At 47.8% G+C, this 20,865-nt stretch overlaps 1 protein-coding gene across 1 annotated transcript in view; it reads right to left on the bottom strand.

Annotated features, from left to right (window-relative positions):
• The window catches only part of LOC119970947 (inositol 1,4,5-triphosphate receptor associated 2-like), a 163,960-nt gene that overhangs the window by 98,801 nt on the left and 44,294 nt on the right, over window positions 1–20,865 (bottom strand). The window contains exons 3-7 of the mRNA XM_038806058.1: window positions 18,563–18,867; window positions 13,704–13,820; window positions 7,415–7,595; window positions 4,995–5,056; window positions 4,423–4,449 (exon numbers count right to left, since the gene is read on the bottom strand). Coding sequence (XP_038661986.1) covers window positions 4,423–4,449; window positions 4,995–5,056; window positions 7,415–7,595; window positions 13,704–13,820; window positions 18,563–18,867 — 692 coding nt within the window. The remainder of the gene's footprint in view (window positions 1–4,422; window positions 4,450–4,994; window positions 5,057–7,414; window positions 7,596–13,703; window positions 13,821–18,562; window positions 18,868–20,865) is intronic.

Below are 20,865 nucleotides of genomic sequence, written 5' to 3'. Positions count from 1 at the left end.
GGGACGGAGAATCCCCGCGACCAGTGCGAATTGTGCTATGCCCCTCCGACGTCGGCACGCAATTCTCTGCAGAGCGGAGAATCGGCGCCATTGGCGCCAGTGTGGTTGGCGTGGCGCCGGTCGTGGGCCACTCTATGTGGTCGGCCCGCCGATTCTCGGGCCGGGATGGGCCGAGCGGCCGTCATGGAAACGCAGAGTCCCACCAGCGCCGTTCACACCTGCTCTCAGCCGGCGGGAACTCAGCGTTGAAGGGTCGGGTGGTGGCCTGTGGGGGGGGGGGGGGCTGATCTTGGGGGGGTCTTCCGATGTGGCCTAGCCCAGGGCTGGTTTAGCTCAGTGGGCTAGACAGCTGGTTTATGATGCAGAACAAGGCCAACAGCGTGGGTTCAATTCCCATACCAGCTTACCCGAACAGGCACCGGAATGTAGCAACTGGGGGCTTTTCACAGTAACTTCGTACTCGTGACAATAAAAGGTTATTATTATTATTGGGCAACACGGTAGCATTGTGGATAGCACAATTGCTTCACAACTCCAGGGTCCCAGGTTCGATTCCGGTTTGGGTCACTGTCTGTGCGGAGTCTGCACATCCTCCCCGTGTGTGCGTGGGTTTCCTCCGGGTGCTCCGGTTTCCTCCCACAGTCCAAAGATGTGCAGGTTAGGTGGATTGGCCATGCTAAATTGCCCTTAGTGTCCAAAATTGCCATTAGTGTTGGGTGGGTTACTGGGTTATGGGGATAGGGTGGAGGCGTTGACCTTGGGTAGGGTGCTCTTTCCAAGAGCCGGTGCAGACTCGATGGGCCGAATGGCCTCCTTCTGCACTGTAAATTCTATGATAAATTCTATGATAATCTATGAAGCCCGCGATCGAGGTCCACCGATCGGCGGGCCGGCCTCTCTGTCTCCCGGCCTCCTTTCTTCCGCTCCTGCCCCTGTACTCCTGCGCCATGTTGCGTCGGGGCCAGCGCAGACAAGGGAGACACCGTGCATGCGTGGAAATCACACCGGTGGGACTGCGCATGCGCGCATCCCCCGGCGCCCATTCAAGGGCCAGATCAGCAGCTTTAGCGCCTGTAGGGGCCAGAATTGCTGATCCTGGGACCATGTTGACGTCGTCGAGAAAGACGTCAACACTTAGCCTCAGGATCAGAGAATCTCGCCCCCTCTTCACGTCCCCTCTACCAGGCCTCGAATATCCTGTAAGTTTCAATAAGATCCCCCCTCATCCTTCTAAACTCCAACGAGTACAGACCCAGAGTCCTCAACCATTCCTCATACAACAAGTTCTTCGTTCCAGGGATCATTCTTGCAAACCTCTAAGCTTTCTGTTAACAGTCTTTTCTGGTCTGCGTCGCTTCTTAACCTACACACTAGTCTATCTCTAATGGTGGCATTCAAGACATTTCTAAATTCACCTGAGTTCAACTGATTTCGCTAAAGTAGCTATGAATTGTGTGATTGATTCACCTTCTTGCTGGTTACATTATGTAACCTAAACCTCTCGGCGATGACCAAGGGTTGAGGTGAGAAGTGGCCCTGCAATCTCATCACTATTTCACCACATGTTTTCAGCCTAGTTTTTTTTGGTTGCAGCAGACTTTGCAGAAGGTTGAATTCCCCCCCCCCCTCCCCCCCACCCCCATCACCTCCACCGCACACCCCCACCCCACCCACACACGCACCATCACGTTCAGAAAAGTTGGGACTACAGAGTCCACTGAAATTTTGTTTGCCGGGACAAAGTATTTGAATCTTTCGGTGCATGAGCTCCAGTGCTCAGTGCTTTCATCATATGGTCCCATGGTGCCGTAGCCCCCATCATTTTTACTATAGGATGGCTTATGCAAATGTGCCACAAAGATTTTAGCACTGCCTTGCTTTTTAGTCCCTTTCAAACAAGGTGATCCTGAGCTCAGCCTTTCCCTTTCCGAGTTTTCAGGGTGATGCAAAACTCCCCTAATTCTCAATTCCTTGTTACAGAGTACTTGTTATTTTACTTGCTACTCACAGCAGAGGGACTTTCCAGGCAGACCATGTGCAAGCTTCTTTTGATGCACCAAATCTTTATTTAAATTTTGGTTCCTTTGATGGTTGCTGCTATTATTTGGCATCACAGTACCACAGTGGTTAGCACTGTGGCCTCACAGTTCCAGGGACCCGGGTTCAATTCCGGCCTGGGGTGACTGTCTGTGTGGAGTTTGCACTTTCTCCCCGTGTCTGCTTGGGTTTCCTCCGGGTGCTCCGGTTTCCTCCCACAGTCCAAAGATATGCAGCTTAGGTGGATTGGCCATGCTAAATTGCCCCTAAGTGACCAAAAGGTCGGGTTACTGGGTTATGGGGTAGTGTAGAGACGTGGCTTAAGTAGGGTGCTCTTTCCGAGGGCTGGTGCCGACTCAATGGGCCGAATAGCCTCTTCTGCACTGTAAATTCTATGATTCTATGATTCACTCCGTTGCCAGCTTTGCTATAGTGATGTTTTTATCTTCTTAACTTTTTTTGGATGACAGCAGCATGAATTAACAATTTTTCTTACTCCACTGAATTTCTACAGTTCTTTTTCAGGGGTGTGCAGTGTGGATCAACCACCTTGTCGCCAGTTTCTTTGTGGTATTTTTGAAAGAAAAGGTTGCAGACCACGAAGGTACAAACAAACAAGACTTTATTCGAAAGGTGTCTTCTCTACAAGCTGTTAGACTAGACTGACTGTTAGCCAGCCCAAATTGCTGATGATGCTATCAATACGTCACATGACCAAACTCTTAAAGTGACCTTGTTCTAACTAGGAACACAACAAAATCCAAGCTCATATTGAATGACAGAACAGGCTTGATGGCCATTTGGTGTATTTCTGCTCTTACTTCTTGTGTTCAATATTGAATTTGATTATACTTCAAGAAACATTTGCAGGGCACGGAAAAGTAACAGGGAAGTGGGGCAATTCAATGGCACTTTCAAAGAGCAAATGGGCCATATGGCCTTCTTCTGTGCTGTATCGTTCTATGTTTCTATGATCTGCTGTAGCACAGCAAGAGTGGGATCTCATGGTTGAACCTCTTGGTTGACTGTGTTCCACAGTTTTAGGATGCTGCTATGGGGAAGTTCCATCAGTGTTCAAACTCTTCCACACAGAATGGGAGGGCGTCAATGAGGAGATTTTGTTTAAATTCGGTCTTGGGATGTTGGCGTCACTGGCCTCATCAAAAAACTGCATCCTTTATCACTCAGACCCACCAAACCCACTTCTTCCAGTGTCAGCTCTGGGTTAGAGGCCCTGCGTTAAAGAGATTTGAATGTACAACCCTGGCTGAGGGAGAGCCGCACTGTCAGAGGTTCAGTACCAAGGGAACACTGCACTGTAGGATGGGCAGTACCAAGGGAGTGCTACATTGTTGGGGGTCAGTCCACAGGGAGTGTTATACTGTCTGAGGGGTAGTACTGAGGGAGCACTAGCATTGTAGGAGGGGCAGTACCAAGAGGCCGCTGTACTATAGAAGGAGCAGTGCCAATGAAATTCTGTGCTGTTGGATGAAGAACACTCAAGGAATGCTGCCTTCCCACTGAACAATACTGACAAAGTGTTGCACTGTAGGAGGAGCAGTACAGAGGAAACAGTGCAGTCGCAAGAGGTATTTTATGAATGAGATGTTCAATCAGCCTATCAGTTAAGTGGGCATAAAGTATTCGATGACATCAATATCTGTAAACAACAACAGATTGCCATTGTGTAACATTTTTAACATCTTAAGGCACTTCACAGGATTATTACCAAACATGATATGGAGCCACGTAAAGCAGACATTTGGACAGGTGACAAAACTGTTTTTTCAAGGAGGTAGGTTTTAAGGAGAGTCTTAAAGGAGGAGAGAAATGGAGAGGGATAGGAAAAGAATTCCAGAGTTTAGGGCCCTGGCAGCTGAAGGAATGGCCACTAATGGTGGAGTAATTAAAAGCGTGGATGCTTGAGGGTATTGGAGTACTGGGGGATTACAGAGGTCTCAGGAGGCTGTGCGGCTTATTATGGGCCAGGGTTTAGAGAACCCCAAAGTGTATCATGGAGTTCACCTGACCCATAACTTTAAATAGATTTTGGTCATGGGGAGCACAAGGGCCCACTTTACAGGTGTGATGCAACAGAGAACTAAAAGTATTTTTAAACAAAACACAATGTTTATTCTATGAATCCAGTTAACATTTTTAAACACACACAGTAAACATCTTAGCAACGATCAACTCAAATACACCCCCCAAAGAATACAGTACTGTATAAGTAACCCTTAATCTTTCCTTGCAACATCCATAAGACAAATACCCTCTCTACCACAGAGATCAGGTTTACATTCACTACTGAGAGCAGTTATCACTTTTAAATTAGCAAGTGATTTGAAGACACTCATTTCATGCAGAAAGAAATCCGAATTACACCTGGTTTTGCTGGATGCAGCTCCCAATCTGCAAAACAAAACCAAACACACCCTGTAGCTGCTAGCTCAAAGTGAAAGTAAAACAGAAAGACAGCCCAGCTCCACCCACACTCTGACATCACTGCAGCTGTTTGATAAGCATCCATTTCTTAAAGGTACATTCACTACAGCTATTTGATAAACACCCATTTTTTAAAGGTACTCTCACATGACAGGCTGAAGGAGATTAAACAGATAGGGAAGAACAAGGCCATGGGAGAACCAGAAAACCAAGATGAGAAATTTAAAATTGAGGCTTTCATTAACTTTATTTACGTAATCATCAGCTGCAGGAGGTAGACAAGTGTAGGTCAATGTTGACCATCTCCTTTAATGAACTGCCAGTTGTGGGGAAACTTTCCAGATTTTAAAACTGTGAGGAGCAGAAAAATTCTACTGACTTCTCCCAATTATTGGCCAGTGCTAATCTGTGCCCATGTGAATTTATCTACCACATGTTAAATATTCTCTTCACCTTCTTTGAAAAAAGCCCACTTGATGTGAACACAGTGGAAGTTAAAAAGTTTTACTTACTGTCCATTGATTTAATATAAGGATGATCCCTCATATCCGCATGTGCTTTTTCATCAGATATCCTGCAAAACAAGCATCAAAACTCTGAAAAACACAAAACATCGCCAAAGTAGATAAGTAACATCTTTACCCTGTGGTTAGAATGTGAAGAACGCCACCAAAAAGAGTGGTTGAGATGGACAGCACAGATGTATTTTACAGAAAGCTGGATGTGCACAGGGGAGTAAGGAATCGGAGGATATGCCGATCGGATGAGATGAAGGTGGGTGGGAGGAGGCTCGTGTGAAGTATAACATTGTTGTAGCCATGTTGGTCTGAATGGGTCTGTTTCTCTGCTGTAACTACTTTATAATAATACAACTCGTATTTATTTTGGGTGCGATTCAACTGAAAAATTCCTGGGTTCAATCAATCTAAGCAAAATATATCTGAGTCCTTTCTGAGTGGGATTAGCACTTTAAGCGCCGGAATGACTCCGCCAGCTAACGGCACCGTGTCGCTATTTTGGGCCCCAGCATGGAACGCTCCTGGAAGCCGCACTTTAGCATCATTTCCTGCACTGAGTAACTCCGACGAGCATTTTTTCTGTTTTTCCTACCAAAGTGGATAATCTCACAATTCTCCATCGATAAAAGGAAATTGCTGCGAATGCTGGAATCTGAAGCATAAAAAGAGTGTACTGGACAATATCAGCAGGTCTGACAGCATCTGTGGAGAGAGAAGGGAGCTAACGTTTCGAGTCTGGATGACTCTGGGCAGGCATATGGAGTCAGGCCGCAGATCAGCCATGATCTCTTTGAATGGCGAACAGGGGCTGAGTGACCTATTCCTGTTCTATGTTCCTGGAAGAGAAGACGTTTAGGGAGGGAATTCCAGAGCTTTGGGCATGTCAGCTGAATGATCAGTTGCCAATTGTGGAGTGATTAAAATCAATTGGGAATGCTTCGAAGGCCGGAAGTGGAGAAGCGCAGGGATCTGAGAGTCGTAGGGCTGGTTGTAGCAACCCGTGTTAAAATAGGAGAAGTCACATACATCAGGTAAGTCCACTCTTGTAAAGAAAATATGCATTTGTATGGCGCTTTTCACAATCTCATGATGTCCTGAAGTGTTTCAGAAGTACCTTTGACTGAGGGACACAGATTTAAAGTTTTGGGCAAGAAATATAGCAGGGATGTGAGGAAGAATTTGTTTACGTAGCGAGTGGTAGAAACCTGAAATTTTCTGCTGATGAGAGTGGTGGAAGCAGAGACCAGCGTGATTTCAAAAGGAAAGTGGATGGGCACTTGAAGGAAATAAACTTGCAGAGATACTGGAATTGAATGTGACAGCTTTGATTGTTCTAGTGAGAGCCATCATGGGCTCAATCTGCGGAATGGCCTCCTTTGTGCTGTAGTGACTCGATGGTTCTTATATAGGAAACACAGCAAGTAATTTGTGCACAGCAAGCTCCCGCAAACAGTGAAGTGGTCATGACCAAATAAACTGTATTTTCTTTTAAATTAAGAGTATCCAATTATTTTTTCCAATTAAGGGGCAATTTAGCATGGCCAATCCACCTACTCTGCACATCTTTGGGTTGTGGGGATGAAACCCACGCAGACACGGGGAGAATGTGCAACTCCACATGGACAGTGGCCAAGGGCCAGGATTCGAACCCGGGTCCTCAGTGCCGTAGGCAGCAATGTTAACCACTGCGCCACCGTGCTGCCCAAATAATCTGTACTTTGAGTGATGTTTGTTGAGGGATAAATATTGCCTGAGACATTGGGGAGAAACCATCTTCAAAATAGTGCTATCGGATCTTTTACGTTCATCTGAGAGAACAAACAAGTTCTCAGTTTAACATCTCATCCAAAAGACGACACCTCCAACAGTACGGCACTCTCTCAGTACTGCACTGGAAGTGTTGGTCTGTGTTAAGTAATGGGTTAAGAGACATTCCAATTAGTTGTCTCATTTATGTTAAGTATCCAATAATTGACACTGATATGTAAAGGGGCTTCAGGTGGCCTTTGTGCCAGGTGATGTGATGATAGAGTTTTGTGCAGAGTCTGTTGAAGTAAAAATACGGGGCGGGTTTCTCCGACCCCCCGCTGTCCACGCCTGCCGGCGGAGTGCCAACCACTCTGGTGTGGGCCTAGCTCCTCAATGTTAAGGCTTGGCCCCTAAAGGTGCGGAGAGTTCCGCACCTTTGGGGCGGCCCGACGACGGAGTGGTTGACTCTTTATACAACAGCAGCTAAACGTCTAACAGTCTGGGTGATGATTTTAAGTCTTAGTGGAATCTAGTGGAGCTCTAAATGGAACTTGAACACACAACCTCATGAATTAGAGGCGCTTGTGCAAACCTACTGTGCCACGGCTTACACCCGACAATGGTTTTATCTTGCAGTTAAAGAATTCATTGTTTTTTTGGGTTACCCTTCCTGAGAGCAAGTTGAAATCCATCTTTTCATTGTGGAATGGAAACATTCACGGTCAATAGCAACATCCCTTCCATTTGTATCAAGCATATTGTGCAGCACGTGCAGTCTTCCGTACTTGTAGCTTTGTCCTGTCATTTCCTGCAGATATCGAACGATCACTGATGCGGGGACTTTTCCTGTCGGAAAAGATAAAAACACCTGCCTTCAGAACAACAACCCTACAGATTATCTGACTATAGCTCAAAGGACACCGGAGTAAGATTCACAGAAATGTCTCATCCACTGGGAGTACTATTCAAGAACTGATGGCAAGTTACAAGGAGCAGAACATCTGAGTTATCTTGAAATATAATTATAAGAACAGAGAAGGCCTTTCAGCCCCTTGAATCAGCTCTGCCATTCAATTAGATTAAGTCTCTTCTGTAGTATAAGCGTAGCTTGCATAGCATGGGTTAATATGGGACTGGGAAATAGCACCTTCACAGTGTGATTTTCAAAGTCAGGGTCACGACCCGCAAGTGGGTCGCGGGTGGGTGTCGGGAGGGTCACAGAACGATTGGACGCACCGTTCCTGCAGTGGTCCCGATCGTGAGAGAAGCGACCGTCTTTTACTTCGAGAAAGGCGCCAAGTTTGGCAATGTCCGCGGCTCCAGCAGAGTGGGCGAGTCAACAATGGGGGGTGGTCAGCGGGGTCGAGAGAGAAACTTAAATGTCCGCGGCTCGAGGCTCACCCCCGGTTTAAGTGGAGACGTCCGATTGTCGACTGGTGTTTGGGAGGTTTTGTGCCGGGCTCTCGGGGTGAGTGAGACCCGCCGTTTGAGGGGGAGGTGAGGCCGCTCCATCCCCTCCCCCCTTGTGAGTATTTTGATCCGATTCCCAGTGGATCTGTGCCTGAGGCTCGGTGTGCTGCTCCTTACCAACTCCCCCTCCACCTCCAACCCCGCAGGGTTCCTCTGGGTGATTTAACCAGGGAAATTAGGCTTGTGCGGATCCAGGATTTGATGTGGTGAGACAGGCCCAGGTGCCTGAGCATCCAGCCCCTATTCGGGGTGAGACCCAGCCTCTGGTTTGTGGGGTTTGGTTTTAAGAGGGTTACTGGGCACCAAGTTTTATTTTGGGGGGGGGGACTATTTTTTCTTTGAGATTTTCTCCTGGATTGCTTTTTTTTCTCAATGCGGGTTTGGGGGGGCGCTTGCTTTGTTTAGGGGGTGTGGTCTCCCCACTCTGGTGGTGAGGCCGGGGGCTTGGGAGTTGGCGTGTTGTGGGGGGACTACCTCCAACATCTCATCTATTACCCTCTGCCGCTCCAACCTCTCCTCTTTGTCCACCCTGGCCTTAAACAAAATTACCTCACCCCTCACCACCGCCTTAAGAGCCTCCCAAACAGCTGCTTTCGATACCTCACCTGTACAGTTGAAACCTACATATTCCTTAATTACCTTTTCAATTTTCTCACAGACAATTGGTTTCCTAAAACCCCCCCACATCCAGTTTCCACCCCAGCCTCTGCGCTTCCCCCTTCTCCAGTGCCATATCCACCCAATGCGAAGCATGATCTGACACTGCAATTGCCGAGTATTCTGACCCCTTAACCCCAGCCAACAAAGCCTTCCCCACCACAAAAAAGTCGATCCGCGAGTATACCTTATGGACTGCTGAGAAAAATGAGTACTCCCGTTCCCTCGGGTGTAGAAACCTCCAAGGGTCCACCCCTTCCATTTCCACCATTAGCCCAGCCAGCGCCTTCGCCCTGATGGGACCAGCGAGTGCGGCCGTGACCTGTCCAACCTTGACTCCTGCACCAAGTTCCAGTCCCCTCCCCCACAATCTGTTTGTGTGTGTCCAAGTTGGGAATGACCGCGAACACCTTCTTTGCGAATCCCACATTGTCCCAATTGGGACCGTATACACTTAACAGCGCCACTAACCTCCCCACTCCTGTCACAATCACATATCTACCCCCCTGATCTGCCACCACCTTCTCCATCTGAAACCGTACCCTTTTGCCGACCATTAACGCTACCCCTCGAGCCATTCCGTCCAATCCAGAGTGAAACACCTGACTAACCAACCCCTTTTTAAGTCTCACCTGGTCCTTCACCCTCAATTGAGTCTCCTGCAGCATTGCCACATAGGCTTTCAAACTTTTAAGATGCGCAAGCACTCTTGACCTCTTGACCGGTCCTCCTAACCCTCTCACGTTCCACATGACTATCCTAACTGGGGGTCTCTCACCTCCCCCGCCCTTCTTAACAACCCTCATCATACCACCGGGCCCTGCTTCATAAGCCTGACCTGCCCCTATCCATTATTAACATCGAACGCCTTCCCCCCTCCCAACAACCCCCCCTCTTGAAAAAACATCTCCCAGCATCAATCCCTTCCCCTCCCCTCGCTCGCCTCGTTGGCCCATTGAAGTCTGCTATCCAGGCTCCAATGTCCGCAGTCCTCCTCCCACCTCACCTCCGTTCACTAGCCGACTTTAGTTAGCTAGCGCGGGTGGCTCCCCCCGCCAAGATATATCGTCCCCTCCCACCAAGTCCCAGAGCAAAAAAAAAACAAAAACAACAATCCAACCCATACAATTCACTAAAATAAGATATAACAGTCGCGACACGGAACGCCAATCAACCCAACCATTAACTTGAACTCTATAACAATGTAAAGAAAAGTAAATTACAATACACAGCAGTAAACAGAGAGCTGTAGCATTTATACATTTTCCAGCTCCCCAATCACAGTCTACAGTCTCTCGTCCAGCTCAGTTCCTCACGTCTGTCCCAAGCCTTCTGCTCTCACGAATGCCTCAGCCGCCTCCGCTGTCTTGAAATAAAAATCTTTGGCCTCATACGTTACCCTCAGCTTTTCCGGGTATACCATACCAAATCACACTCCCTTTTCATACAGTGCCACCTTCACTCACCTAAACGCCGCTCGTCTTTTTGCCAATTCCACCGTCAAGTCCTGGTAGATCTGAACTACCGCACCATCCCACTGCACCTCGCACTTCTGCTTCGCCCAGCTTCACACCTTCTCCTTCATGCAGTACTTATGGAAGCAGATAATTACTGCTCTTGGCAGCTCGTTCACTTTAGGCTTCGGCCAGCATGATCCATATCTTAAATCCATTTACCTCCCCACCACATTGATTCCCTAACCCTACTCAACAAAAAACTATCAAAAAATGTATAAATCTCAGAATTGAAATTTTCAATTAAATCCCAGCTTCAACAGATTTCTGCAAGAGAGTTTTCCATACTTCCATTTTCATTTGTGTGAAGAATTACATCCCGATGTCACAACCCATACCAGCCTCCCCGGACAGGCGCCGGAATGTGGCGACTAGGGGCTTTTCACAGTAACTTCATTGACGCCTACTCGTGACAATAAGCGATTTTCATTTTCATTTTTCATTTCAACTGAACGGCTTAGCTCTGATTTTAATGTCATTCCCACTTGTTGTGGACTCCCCCCCACCAGAAGCATCCACCTACATGATTACATTCCATAATCATCTTAGTTGTGTCAATTAGATCATCCTTTAGTCTTTATTCATAGAAAATGATTACATCACAAATGGAAGCCATTATGTCTGTCATGTCTGTGTTGGTCCTCTGGTACAGCAACCTAGCTGATTCCACTCACTCTCTCTTGCCCCCTATCCCTGCAAGTTTTGTTCTCTTCAGATAATTATTTAATTTCCTTTTGAAAGCCACAATTTAATCTGCCTCCACCACACCCTCAGGCTGTGCAGTCCCAGTCCTAATCACTTGCTGTGTAAAGAGGTTTTCTCTCCCGTTGCCGTTGGTTATTTTGTTGATCACCTTAAATCAGTGTCCTCTGGTTCTCAAACCTTCCACCAATAGGAATAGTTTCTTCCAATCTACTCTGTCAGAACTCTTCATGATTTTAAACACGTCTATCAAATCTCCTCTCAGCCTCCTCGTCTCTACACACACACACACACACACACACACACACTCAAGACAGACAAACACAGAGGGGAAAAGAGGGGTGCAAAATAATGATAAAAATAAAAAGGATCAGAGTCTTTGTTTCAGATGGTTGTCTTCTAGCCCACCACCCTTCAACCAATTCAATTCAGCTTTCAATTCAAAGTTTCTGCCTTCAGTCTGCAATGATTTTCACTATGGATTGATTCAGGTCTCTGCAATTTAAAAAATGCAGCCGCTAAATGGCTTTTCTCGGGAAAACAAAAGTAAGGGAGAGAGAGCAGCTCCTCTCCTCATCTGGTACCAGGCAGAATACAGCCTTTTGGCCAATTCATTGGCCACCAGCCAACCAATCAAACCAAGTCCCACCGACCTCTCATGGGTGCCAAAGTCTGTTCTAAACTAGCACAGTGCTCTCACTTCCTCTGCTCGACTTAAAGGCATATGTCCATTAAGCATCCATGGATCAAAAATGATAACTCCAAATTAAAAGAAATGGGAAATAAGGAAATCAACAAGAAGGGACCTCACAGGGCCAATAATTACGTCCAGGTCCTGCCTTCCAAACAGCCATGACCCCCATGTTCTTCTGCTTCTGTGTACCTTTTAGAATTGCATCATTTATTTTACATTGCCTCTGCTCGCTCTTCCTACCAAAACATATCACTTCACACTTTTCTGCCAAAAGTCATCTGCCATGTGTTTTTCCATGTCACCACTTTTTCTATGTCCTCTTGATGTCAATCACTTTACTTCTCATAGTTCACAATAATTTCAAGTTTTTTGTCATCTGCAAGTTTTGAAATTATGCCACCCCTTTCATTTGGGGAGTTGGGAGTCATATTAGTAGGGCGGCGCAGTATGAAAGTGGTTAGCACTGTTGCTTCACAGCGCCAGGGTCCCAGGTTCGATTTCCACTTGGAGTCTGTACAGAGTCTGAACGTCCTCCCTGTGTCTGCGTGGGTTTTCTCCGGGTGTTCCGGTTTCCTCCCACAAGTCCCAAAAGGCGCGTTTGTTAGGTGAATTGGACATTCTGAATTCTATCTCAGTGTACCCAAACAGGCACCGGAATATGGTGACTAGGGGATTTTCACATTAACTTCATTCTAGTGTTAATGTAAGATTACTTGTGACAATAATAAATATCAGTATCATTATTACTTGGAGCTATATCGTCATTCCTTCAGTTTTGTTTGGCCAAATTGCTGGAACTCCCTCCCTAATAGCATTGAGGGCATACGTACACCACATGCAGCGGTTCAAGAAAGCAGCTCACCATCACCTTCTCAAGAGCAACTAGGGATGACAATTAATGCTGGCCTAGCCAGTGAAGCCCACATCCATTGAAAGAATATGTTAAAAAGGCTGGAAATTTATGGTCCTGTCACAGTGGGGGTTCATAAAAGGCAGTGAGCCATTCAGAAGTCCATTAACTTTATCGAGACTGGTAAATCCCGCTGATGGTATGGACCAGAAAATTCTGCCCTACCTTTTACTGCCTTCGAGAAAACTAGTCATATTGAGTCTTGTGTAATTTGGTAAATGTCATGTTCAAGATGCTCAATGCCAGTGAGACTGGTATATGTCTCCACTTTGATACTCAGATCGCGTTACCAGCATTTTCATATCAGGTGCGGTGTCAGATGTGGAATGAAGATGACTCTAATACACTGCCATACCATGGCCAACAGAAATGCATTGTGGGGACATTTTCAATTTGGGAAGTTGCCAATTTAGTTACTGAGGCGCTGTTAGATGCTGAGCAGCTGATTCCCCTTTCTGGAGAATCATGAACTCGAGGGCAACCATTTAGCATTGCTATGAAGAGAAATTTCTTCATTTAAAATTCACTTTGGAATTCTCTATCCTGAAGAGCTGTGAGTGCTCAGCCGATGAGTATATTCAATCAGAGATGGATCACATTTTGGGCAATGAGGGAATTGAGGGTTAGGGTTCAAAAGTGGAGTTGACACAGACGTTCTTGATCTTATTGAACAGCGCAGCAGGCTCAAGGGCCATATGGCTTACTCCTACTCCGAATGCTTATGTTCTTATGGTCTAATCTGACTGGTTATTTTTTCAACATTATGGATATCTAAAATGCCAAGAGGTGTTGATAAAGAACAGGAGGTGGCCTGATGGAAAGAGACGGACAGAGATATTATATAATATATATATAAAAGGAGAGATAGACAAAGAAAAAGACAGATTTAGACAGAGAGAGACAGACAGAGATGAGTCAGAGAAGATGGAGAGGGAAAGGAAACAGAGAAAGAGGAAGATTTTACACAATTGGACCCAAAGAGATTTAAATGCTTCTAGATAATGTACCTGTGTCCTCAGTGTCGCAAACCTTGAAGGTGAAGTTCAGCACATCATCTACAGAGCAGACAGCAGACTCTTCATAACTTTCTGGTCTTTCTTCTGAAGGTAGGGTTTCAATGCTGCCTGCTGGAAATGTTTCACAAGTTAAAAATGAGCTACACATCTGATTTGCGAAACAAACTGTTTGCATTAAATTATAGCAAACGGCTATTCACCCGGCATCAATACCCAGCAACACTGTTCAAAATTGTATCATTCAGCGAGAAGCTCTTAAAAATGATGGGCGGGATTCTCCGTTTGAGAAAGTGCCGACGATGGGACTGAAAAGCAGGTATTCCACATTCCCGGAACAATTCAGGACTAGCTAATAGGCCAGTACTCGCACCACGTGGAACTAGTGCAATTCCAACTCACTCCAGCGTCGGATTCGCCGCAGTCAGGATTGGCATTGGAGAACTTGACAAGCTGGAGCTTCATATAAGCACTGCAGTGCCCAAATTCTTCCATTCCAGTCAAGGAGATGCCACTCCGGAGAGTGGCCCTGTGATTCGCGGATGCAGAGCTTGTGATATTGCTGGATGCCGTGAAGGACAGGCGGGGCATCCTGTTCCCCAAGGTGGTTAGGAGGCTGCTACCCGCCAATGTCAACCGGGCCTGGGCGCAGATGGCAGAGGCTATGAGCACCGTGGGCCCCACTGCAAGGATCGGGCAGCAGTGCAAGAAAAGCTACACAACTTCCTCAGGTTGGCACGGGTGAGTCACCACCTCCATGCTCCTGGCACCACCCCCACCCCACCCCACACCCCTCTCCAGAGGATAACTGCACCCCATCCACTGGTAGCCCCCTCGAACCCCACCCTGCACCACATGTCAACACTCATACTGCCCGCCATGGCCTTGTGCCCGACACACATAGGCTACCAGCTGCAGACCCCCTGCGCTGTTCGCGTCCAAGTGTCTCACACTACATTATCTGTCCCCCCAGGAGAAGACAGCCCACAACCGCAGGGAGGGAGGAAAGACCAGACCTGCAGTCCCTCACCGTCGTGGAACAGAGGGCATTGGACCTGGCTGGCAGGATGGGAGAGCGGGCAGTCGCAGAGACGGAGGTCGGCAAGGGAAACCGAGTGAGCCCCCAATGCATTGCGATGCTCCAATGGCACGTGAGTCAACACCCCCCCACCACACCTTGTTTTCCTGTCTTGCAGAATCACCAACAGATGATGTGGAACCTGCTAGCGTCCCCCGTCCCCAGCCGCAATCCCACCACTCACACCAGGCAACGAGGCGGGTTGTCCGGGCTACCCCTTCCCCCAGCCGCAACCCCGCAACACCCTGGAGCACATGTCCTGAGGTGACACTGACTTCTTGTCACTGCTGTCACCGGCACCCTTCAACACCCCAGAGTCACTCACCTCGGTTGCGCACTTTAATGAAGAGGTTCTTGGGACACTATCTGGTGCGCACCACCCACATGCAGCGGTACATTAGGTGGAGGTAGGAACTCCTGAGGGGGCGGATTGTCGGAGGGCGGTCCGACCCCAAGGACTAGCTGCCATACAGCCAAGCCTAGCTCTTCTGAAAAGAGCGGTCCCATCAATGTTGGGAGATGTAGGCGCAGTGCTGGGGACTACATGAGGGAGTGTCAGCAACCATGCGGCACATACAGGTGTATTGGCTTGGGCCCAGTCGCTCCAGAGGATGGCTACCAAAGGAGTCCCAGGTCACAAGGTGGAAACCGCAGCAGGCAGCACCTCCGCTTCTGATGTACCACCTGGGGGACCACCGAGAAGGAGGGTTAGGACAGGTAAAGTTAAAAAGTTAGACACCAATTAAGTTGACAAGGGAGCAGCATATAGGGTGCAGCATTAGGGGTTAGGGCAGAGTTGCTGTACATAGCACTGCCACCAATAAACACCAACGTTCGGAACTGCCTCGGTCCTCTGTGAGGGATGGGCTGCACTGGGTGCAAAGGGTGTGCCGGTTGGTTGACACCGAGGCGGGAATCAGAGCTCATCGCGGAGCGGGTCATCATCATCCTCCGCCCCATTGACCAGACTCGCTGATGATGTGACCCAGGGCCAATATCCTTTGTTGCAGTTGGTGGGATGGGGAGTGGGGGTTCAGAGGGGGAGTGTCCATTGGGGGAAGGGGGTTGTGCGGGTGGGACGGGACAGTTGAGCTGCCATGGCCAGGAATATAGTTGGTAAATGGTCCTGGCGCACGCTTCGTGCGGCCTCTTATGCCTGGCCGGGCCCCATGCCCTGCCCATCCTGGCCCTCCTCCACATCGGATAAGACATGCCATTCCTCCACCTTCTCTAACATGTCACCCCTTCTGCTGCACGATGATGGGGAGACCATCATAGGGCTATATTGGAGGACCTACCAGAGTGGTCTAGGCACCTGAACCGCGCCTTCACGACAACAATGCACTGTCGATGTCGGCCCTGGTCGCTGCATGGGCACTGTTATAGTTCTCCGCGTCAGTCTGAGGCCTCTGGATAGGCACATCAGCCACGACCGCAGAGGATAACCGCTGTCACCCAGGAGCCAACCTCTCACCTGGAGTACGCCACAAAGGTATCGGGCATCGTCGCATGTGCCAGCACAAAGACGTCATGCACGCCGCCTGGATAGACGATGTGCAGTCAGTGGTTGCACACCAACTACACACTGAGTGGAATCTCTTCCAGTTGATGGACGGCACCCTTTCATGCGCCGGTGCCTTAGGGGGACATGCGTCCCACCAATCACCCCCTGGACCTAGGGCATACCGGCGATTCCAGTTAATCCGCTGCCTGCGCAACCTGGTGAGCTCGGTCCACGTCGAAGGTAATGTATTATGCCGCCCGGGCGTACAGGGCCTCCGTGATGACGTGGATGCACCTGTGTATGGATGTCTGCGATATCCCAGACAGGTCCTCACTGGAAGCCTGGAAGGACCCCGTGGCATAAAAGTGCAGGGCAACTGTCACCTTGACAGTCACTGGGTGCAGGTATTCTCCCCCATACCCCCGCAGTTCCAGATGCACCATGATCCGGCACAGATGTCGCACCGCCCCCCTGCTCAGCGGTAGTCAGCAGCGTCACGCCCGGTCTGGCATGTTCTCGATGACAGGCGCTGCCGGTATACACATGAGGCCTGATGCGATCCCTCTTTCCACCTCCTCCTCGACCTGCTGGTCGGCCGGCTCACCATCATTACTGGCTGACTCCTGCTCCTCTGGGGCAGGCTCCTGTTTCGCAAGGTCCTCCCTGAGCAGCTCCTGTTCATGCAGCCTCAGTGCATCTGCCAGGTAGATGCCAAACACACGGATGTACTCCATAATCCATTTTCAGCAGGGGATAAAGGGACAGACATGTTAGCATTGTGATTACTCCTGCACCCAACCAGGTCTAACAGGCTACAAGGTGGCCCTGGCCTGCACTGCAGCCACCGCATGCCCCTCCTCCCTCCCGATCCTAGCCCCAACCCCCCAGCCATTCTCCTGGCACTCTTCTTCTCCACAACACGACCCTGGTCCCGCCAGTGCCTGTCACCGGGGAGGCTTCCTGTCCTGCCACCCAGCCCTGCCAACATTACACTGTGGTGGCCCCTGTCCCGGGCCCTCCTGTGGCATCTACCGTGGATGCCCCCCATGGGTGGGTTGCATGCTACCCCGTCAGCAGAGTGCCACCCAGTTGCGAGGAGGGCAGTGTGCCACCGAGCTGTGTCACGCTTGGTGGCATGCATGCGGGCAGGGACCGTGGATGGGGCTGGCCGAGTGGTGTTTCGTGGGTCCACTGTGCGATGCACAGGTTATGCCCAAACTGTCCGGGGCAGGATGGATGGGAGCGATGGGAAAGCGGAGCTAAAGTGCCCCTCTGTGTCCAGAGAGGTAAAGAGGTTATAGTGTTGGGGAAGTGGGCTTGGGTGGAATGCTCTTTCAGAGGTTCAGTGTGGACTCAATGGGCCGAATGGCCTCCTTCTGCACTATGGCGATTCTCTGATATGAATTTATAAATCTGGAAATTAAAAATCCAGGGTCAATAAAAGTGACCGTGAAGCATTTGGATTGTTATAAAAACCGAACTGGCTCTTACAGTCCTTTTAGTATTGTTGAATAAAGAGACATGCTGATGAAGTTTTACATCTTCTACTCATCAGGACAGATGCAAGAATACTAAATTGCAAAGGGAGCAACAACTTTTACTGCATGAAAAAAATATACTGTTGGTTAGCAAATCGACTCTGATTTACCAAAGTATTGCCATGAAGAATGCACCAGCGATCTCTGGTCCATCAGCTCCTGTTTCACTCAGAAAAGGTGCAATGTCTGGATATATTCTTTCTGATGCAGAGGACCAGGCCCTGCATATAATATGAAATATATGTAGCTTCTACAAAGCGTAAATGAGCAACATTGCAACCTGACTGATAATCTTAAACTGATTGTTAATGTAATTCTTAGCACACTTGAGATTGTTCCCAGGATCTCCTCTTTATCTCCTTTGAACATTCAGCCAGTTTTCTCAGCATTAAAGCCTCACCTCCCTAGTATCACTTCAATCTCTCTGCACCCTCTGCATATCTTTTCCAGACTGTTCCTAAAATGTGATGCTGAATAGCTGGAAAGAATAATCCAACCATTGCCTTGATGCCTTTGTTCTCTTTGATCCCATTTATAAATCCTAAGATCGTAATAGGCTTCATTTCCAGTATTTCTAATTTATCATAAGAACATAAGAAATGAGAGCAGGACCCTCCTCCTGCCATTGAATAGGAACATGGTTTATCATCTATCTCAACTCCATGTTCCTGCCTATTCCCCATGGAAATAATCTCACTGCCAGTCATCTGAGCATGTTCTAGTGATTCACAACCTTTACTGATGAAACCCAATTGTCCTCCAAAGACTTCATAAGCTGAACCCTCGGCAGGTTTATGTGAGCTCGCTGTAAATGAAACACATTCAGTCACATGGGTGTCATCATTCACATCCATAGATGAGCAAACTGTTCCAGCACCCAATCCAGAGTCTAAACCTGTGGTAGAATTGAAGATCTGGGTTTCCTCATGTTCATTATCAATGGCTTGACTCCTCTGGAGAGATGGCAAGTTGAAGTGGCATGTTGAACAACGAAAATTATCAGACTTGATTTTGGAAGTCATTTTATGAGCAGAAAACCTGCAAAATATGAATCAGAAGAGGAGGATAGTTACGTAGATGGAATTTCCAAAGTGCACAAGAACGTTTTATTCAGCATCAACACAATGGGCAGCACTGTAACACTGAACAACTGCAAGGTCTAACCGGAAATGTATTAGTATCATTAATGCAACACCTCCGAGCCATGATACCAGGTTCATCACAGAATTTGATCTGGATCAAAGCTAAGAGTGAGTTTGAGAATTTGAAGCTAGGTGGGAATGGAATTAAATTGAATTCAATCAGGTAAGACTGTTCCTTTTTAAATTTCAGGAATTTAAATTAATCTAGAATCGTGCAGTGAAGGTTAACAAGGGCTGCCCCACCCACTCACATAACTGGTTGACAGTTAAGTGTCAGTCACCTTAATCTACTTTGATCTAAAAGCAGGTGGGGGGCGGGGGGGGGGGGGGAGTCAACTCAGGTCAATTTAAAAGAGCAACTTGTAACTCACTCACAGTGAGTTCTCCCAGTGAGCCAGAGAAGACACAGCCAGAGTGAGACACAGCTAAGAGTGAGTTTGGGAATTTGAAGCTAGGTGGGAATTCAAAGCTTGGGGGGGGGGGGGGGGGGGGGGGGGGAGGAGGTGCTTTTTAACCCTGGTAAGTGACTGGTAAGTAGTTTTTCTTTTTCTTTTCATTGATATATTTATTTAGTTTTTCTTCATTTTTTTTGGAACTGTAGTTGTATAAGTTAACTGAAGGTTTAAGACATGGCAGGCGATCCCAGACCCGTGTCATGCACCTCGTGTGAAATGTGGGAGCTCAGGGACATGTCCACTGTCCCTGGCTCCTTCACATGCAAGAAGTGTGTCCAATTGCAAGTCCTGTTAGACCGCTTGACGGCTCTAGAGCTGCAGATGGACTCACTTTGGAGAAAGGTGAAAGTTACTGAGGGAGATAGAAAATGGGTGACCAAAATGTCAGGATAGATAGGATGAATGCATGGCTCGAATAATGGTGCAAGAGGGAGGGATTCAAATTCCTGGGGCATTGGAACCGGTTCTGGAGGAGGTGGCACCTGGGCAGGACTGGAACCCATGTCCTAGGGGGGGGGGGGGGGGGGGGGGTGTTTGCTAGAGCTGTTGGGGAGGGTTTAAACTAATGTGACAGGGGGATGGGAACCAATGCAGGAAGTCGGAAGGTAGTAAAACAGGGACAGAAACAAAAGGCAGTAAGGGGGAAAGTGTAAGGCAGAGAAGCTATAGTCAAAAATCAAAAAGGACGGCAGTACAAGGTACAGTGACTGAGGGGTGCTCAGTGAATAGGCCCAGTAATACTAAAAGGAATAAAACGGGAAGTAAAAACATAAATGGTAAGCGACGCGGCAGGTTGCTACATGAAGATATGGGTTCAACGACAAGGAAAGTTAGGAGAAAAGTTAAGAGGAAATATAACTTAGGCGAGGTTACTGATCGAGGTGTTAAGATTCAAAACAAAGGTATAAAAGCCAACATAAGTGTAATTTACCTAAATGCTTGTAGTATTCGGAATAAGGTAAATGAGTTGATGGTGCAAATCATCGTGAATGACTATGATTTAGTGGCCATTACTGTAACATGGTTAAAGGATGGTCACGACTGGGAGTTAAATATCCGAGGGTATCAAACTATTCGGAAGAACAGAGTGGATGGTAAGGGAGGTGGTGTAGCTCTGTTATTTAAGGATTGTTGCACGTTTTACTATGGGCGTAAAACGCGTTTATTGGAGTGTATTAACACGCCTCCGAGTTCGACGTGTGCTTAACACTGCTAGGCTCTGTTCTATGTAATTATTTAAGCTCTGGAGTCGCCAGCTGCCGTATAGGCAACGTCACAAGTATTCCAAGGTCAAATTCAAAGTAATAAAGACGATACACCGATTAGTCAAGTTCAAACGATCAATATTTATTATACAGTTAATAATAAATACTCATGCACACACACTAAGAGACTAAGCTACAACTAAACATAAGCAAACAGAATACTTATCTAACAGG

Source organism: Scyliorhinus canicula, chromosome 9 (genome assembly GCF_902713615.1).
Source record: "Scyliorhinus canicula chromosome 9, sScyCan1.1, whole genome shotgun sequence".
Classification (NCBI taxonomy): Eukaryota; Metazoa; Chordata; class Chondrichthyes; order Carcharhiniformes; family Scyliorhinidae; genus Scyliorhinus; species Scyliorhinus canicula.
Note: the sequence above shows the minus strand (reverse complement) of the source record. Positions and strands in the feature narration are given on the sequence as shown.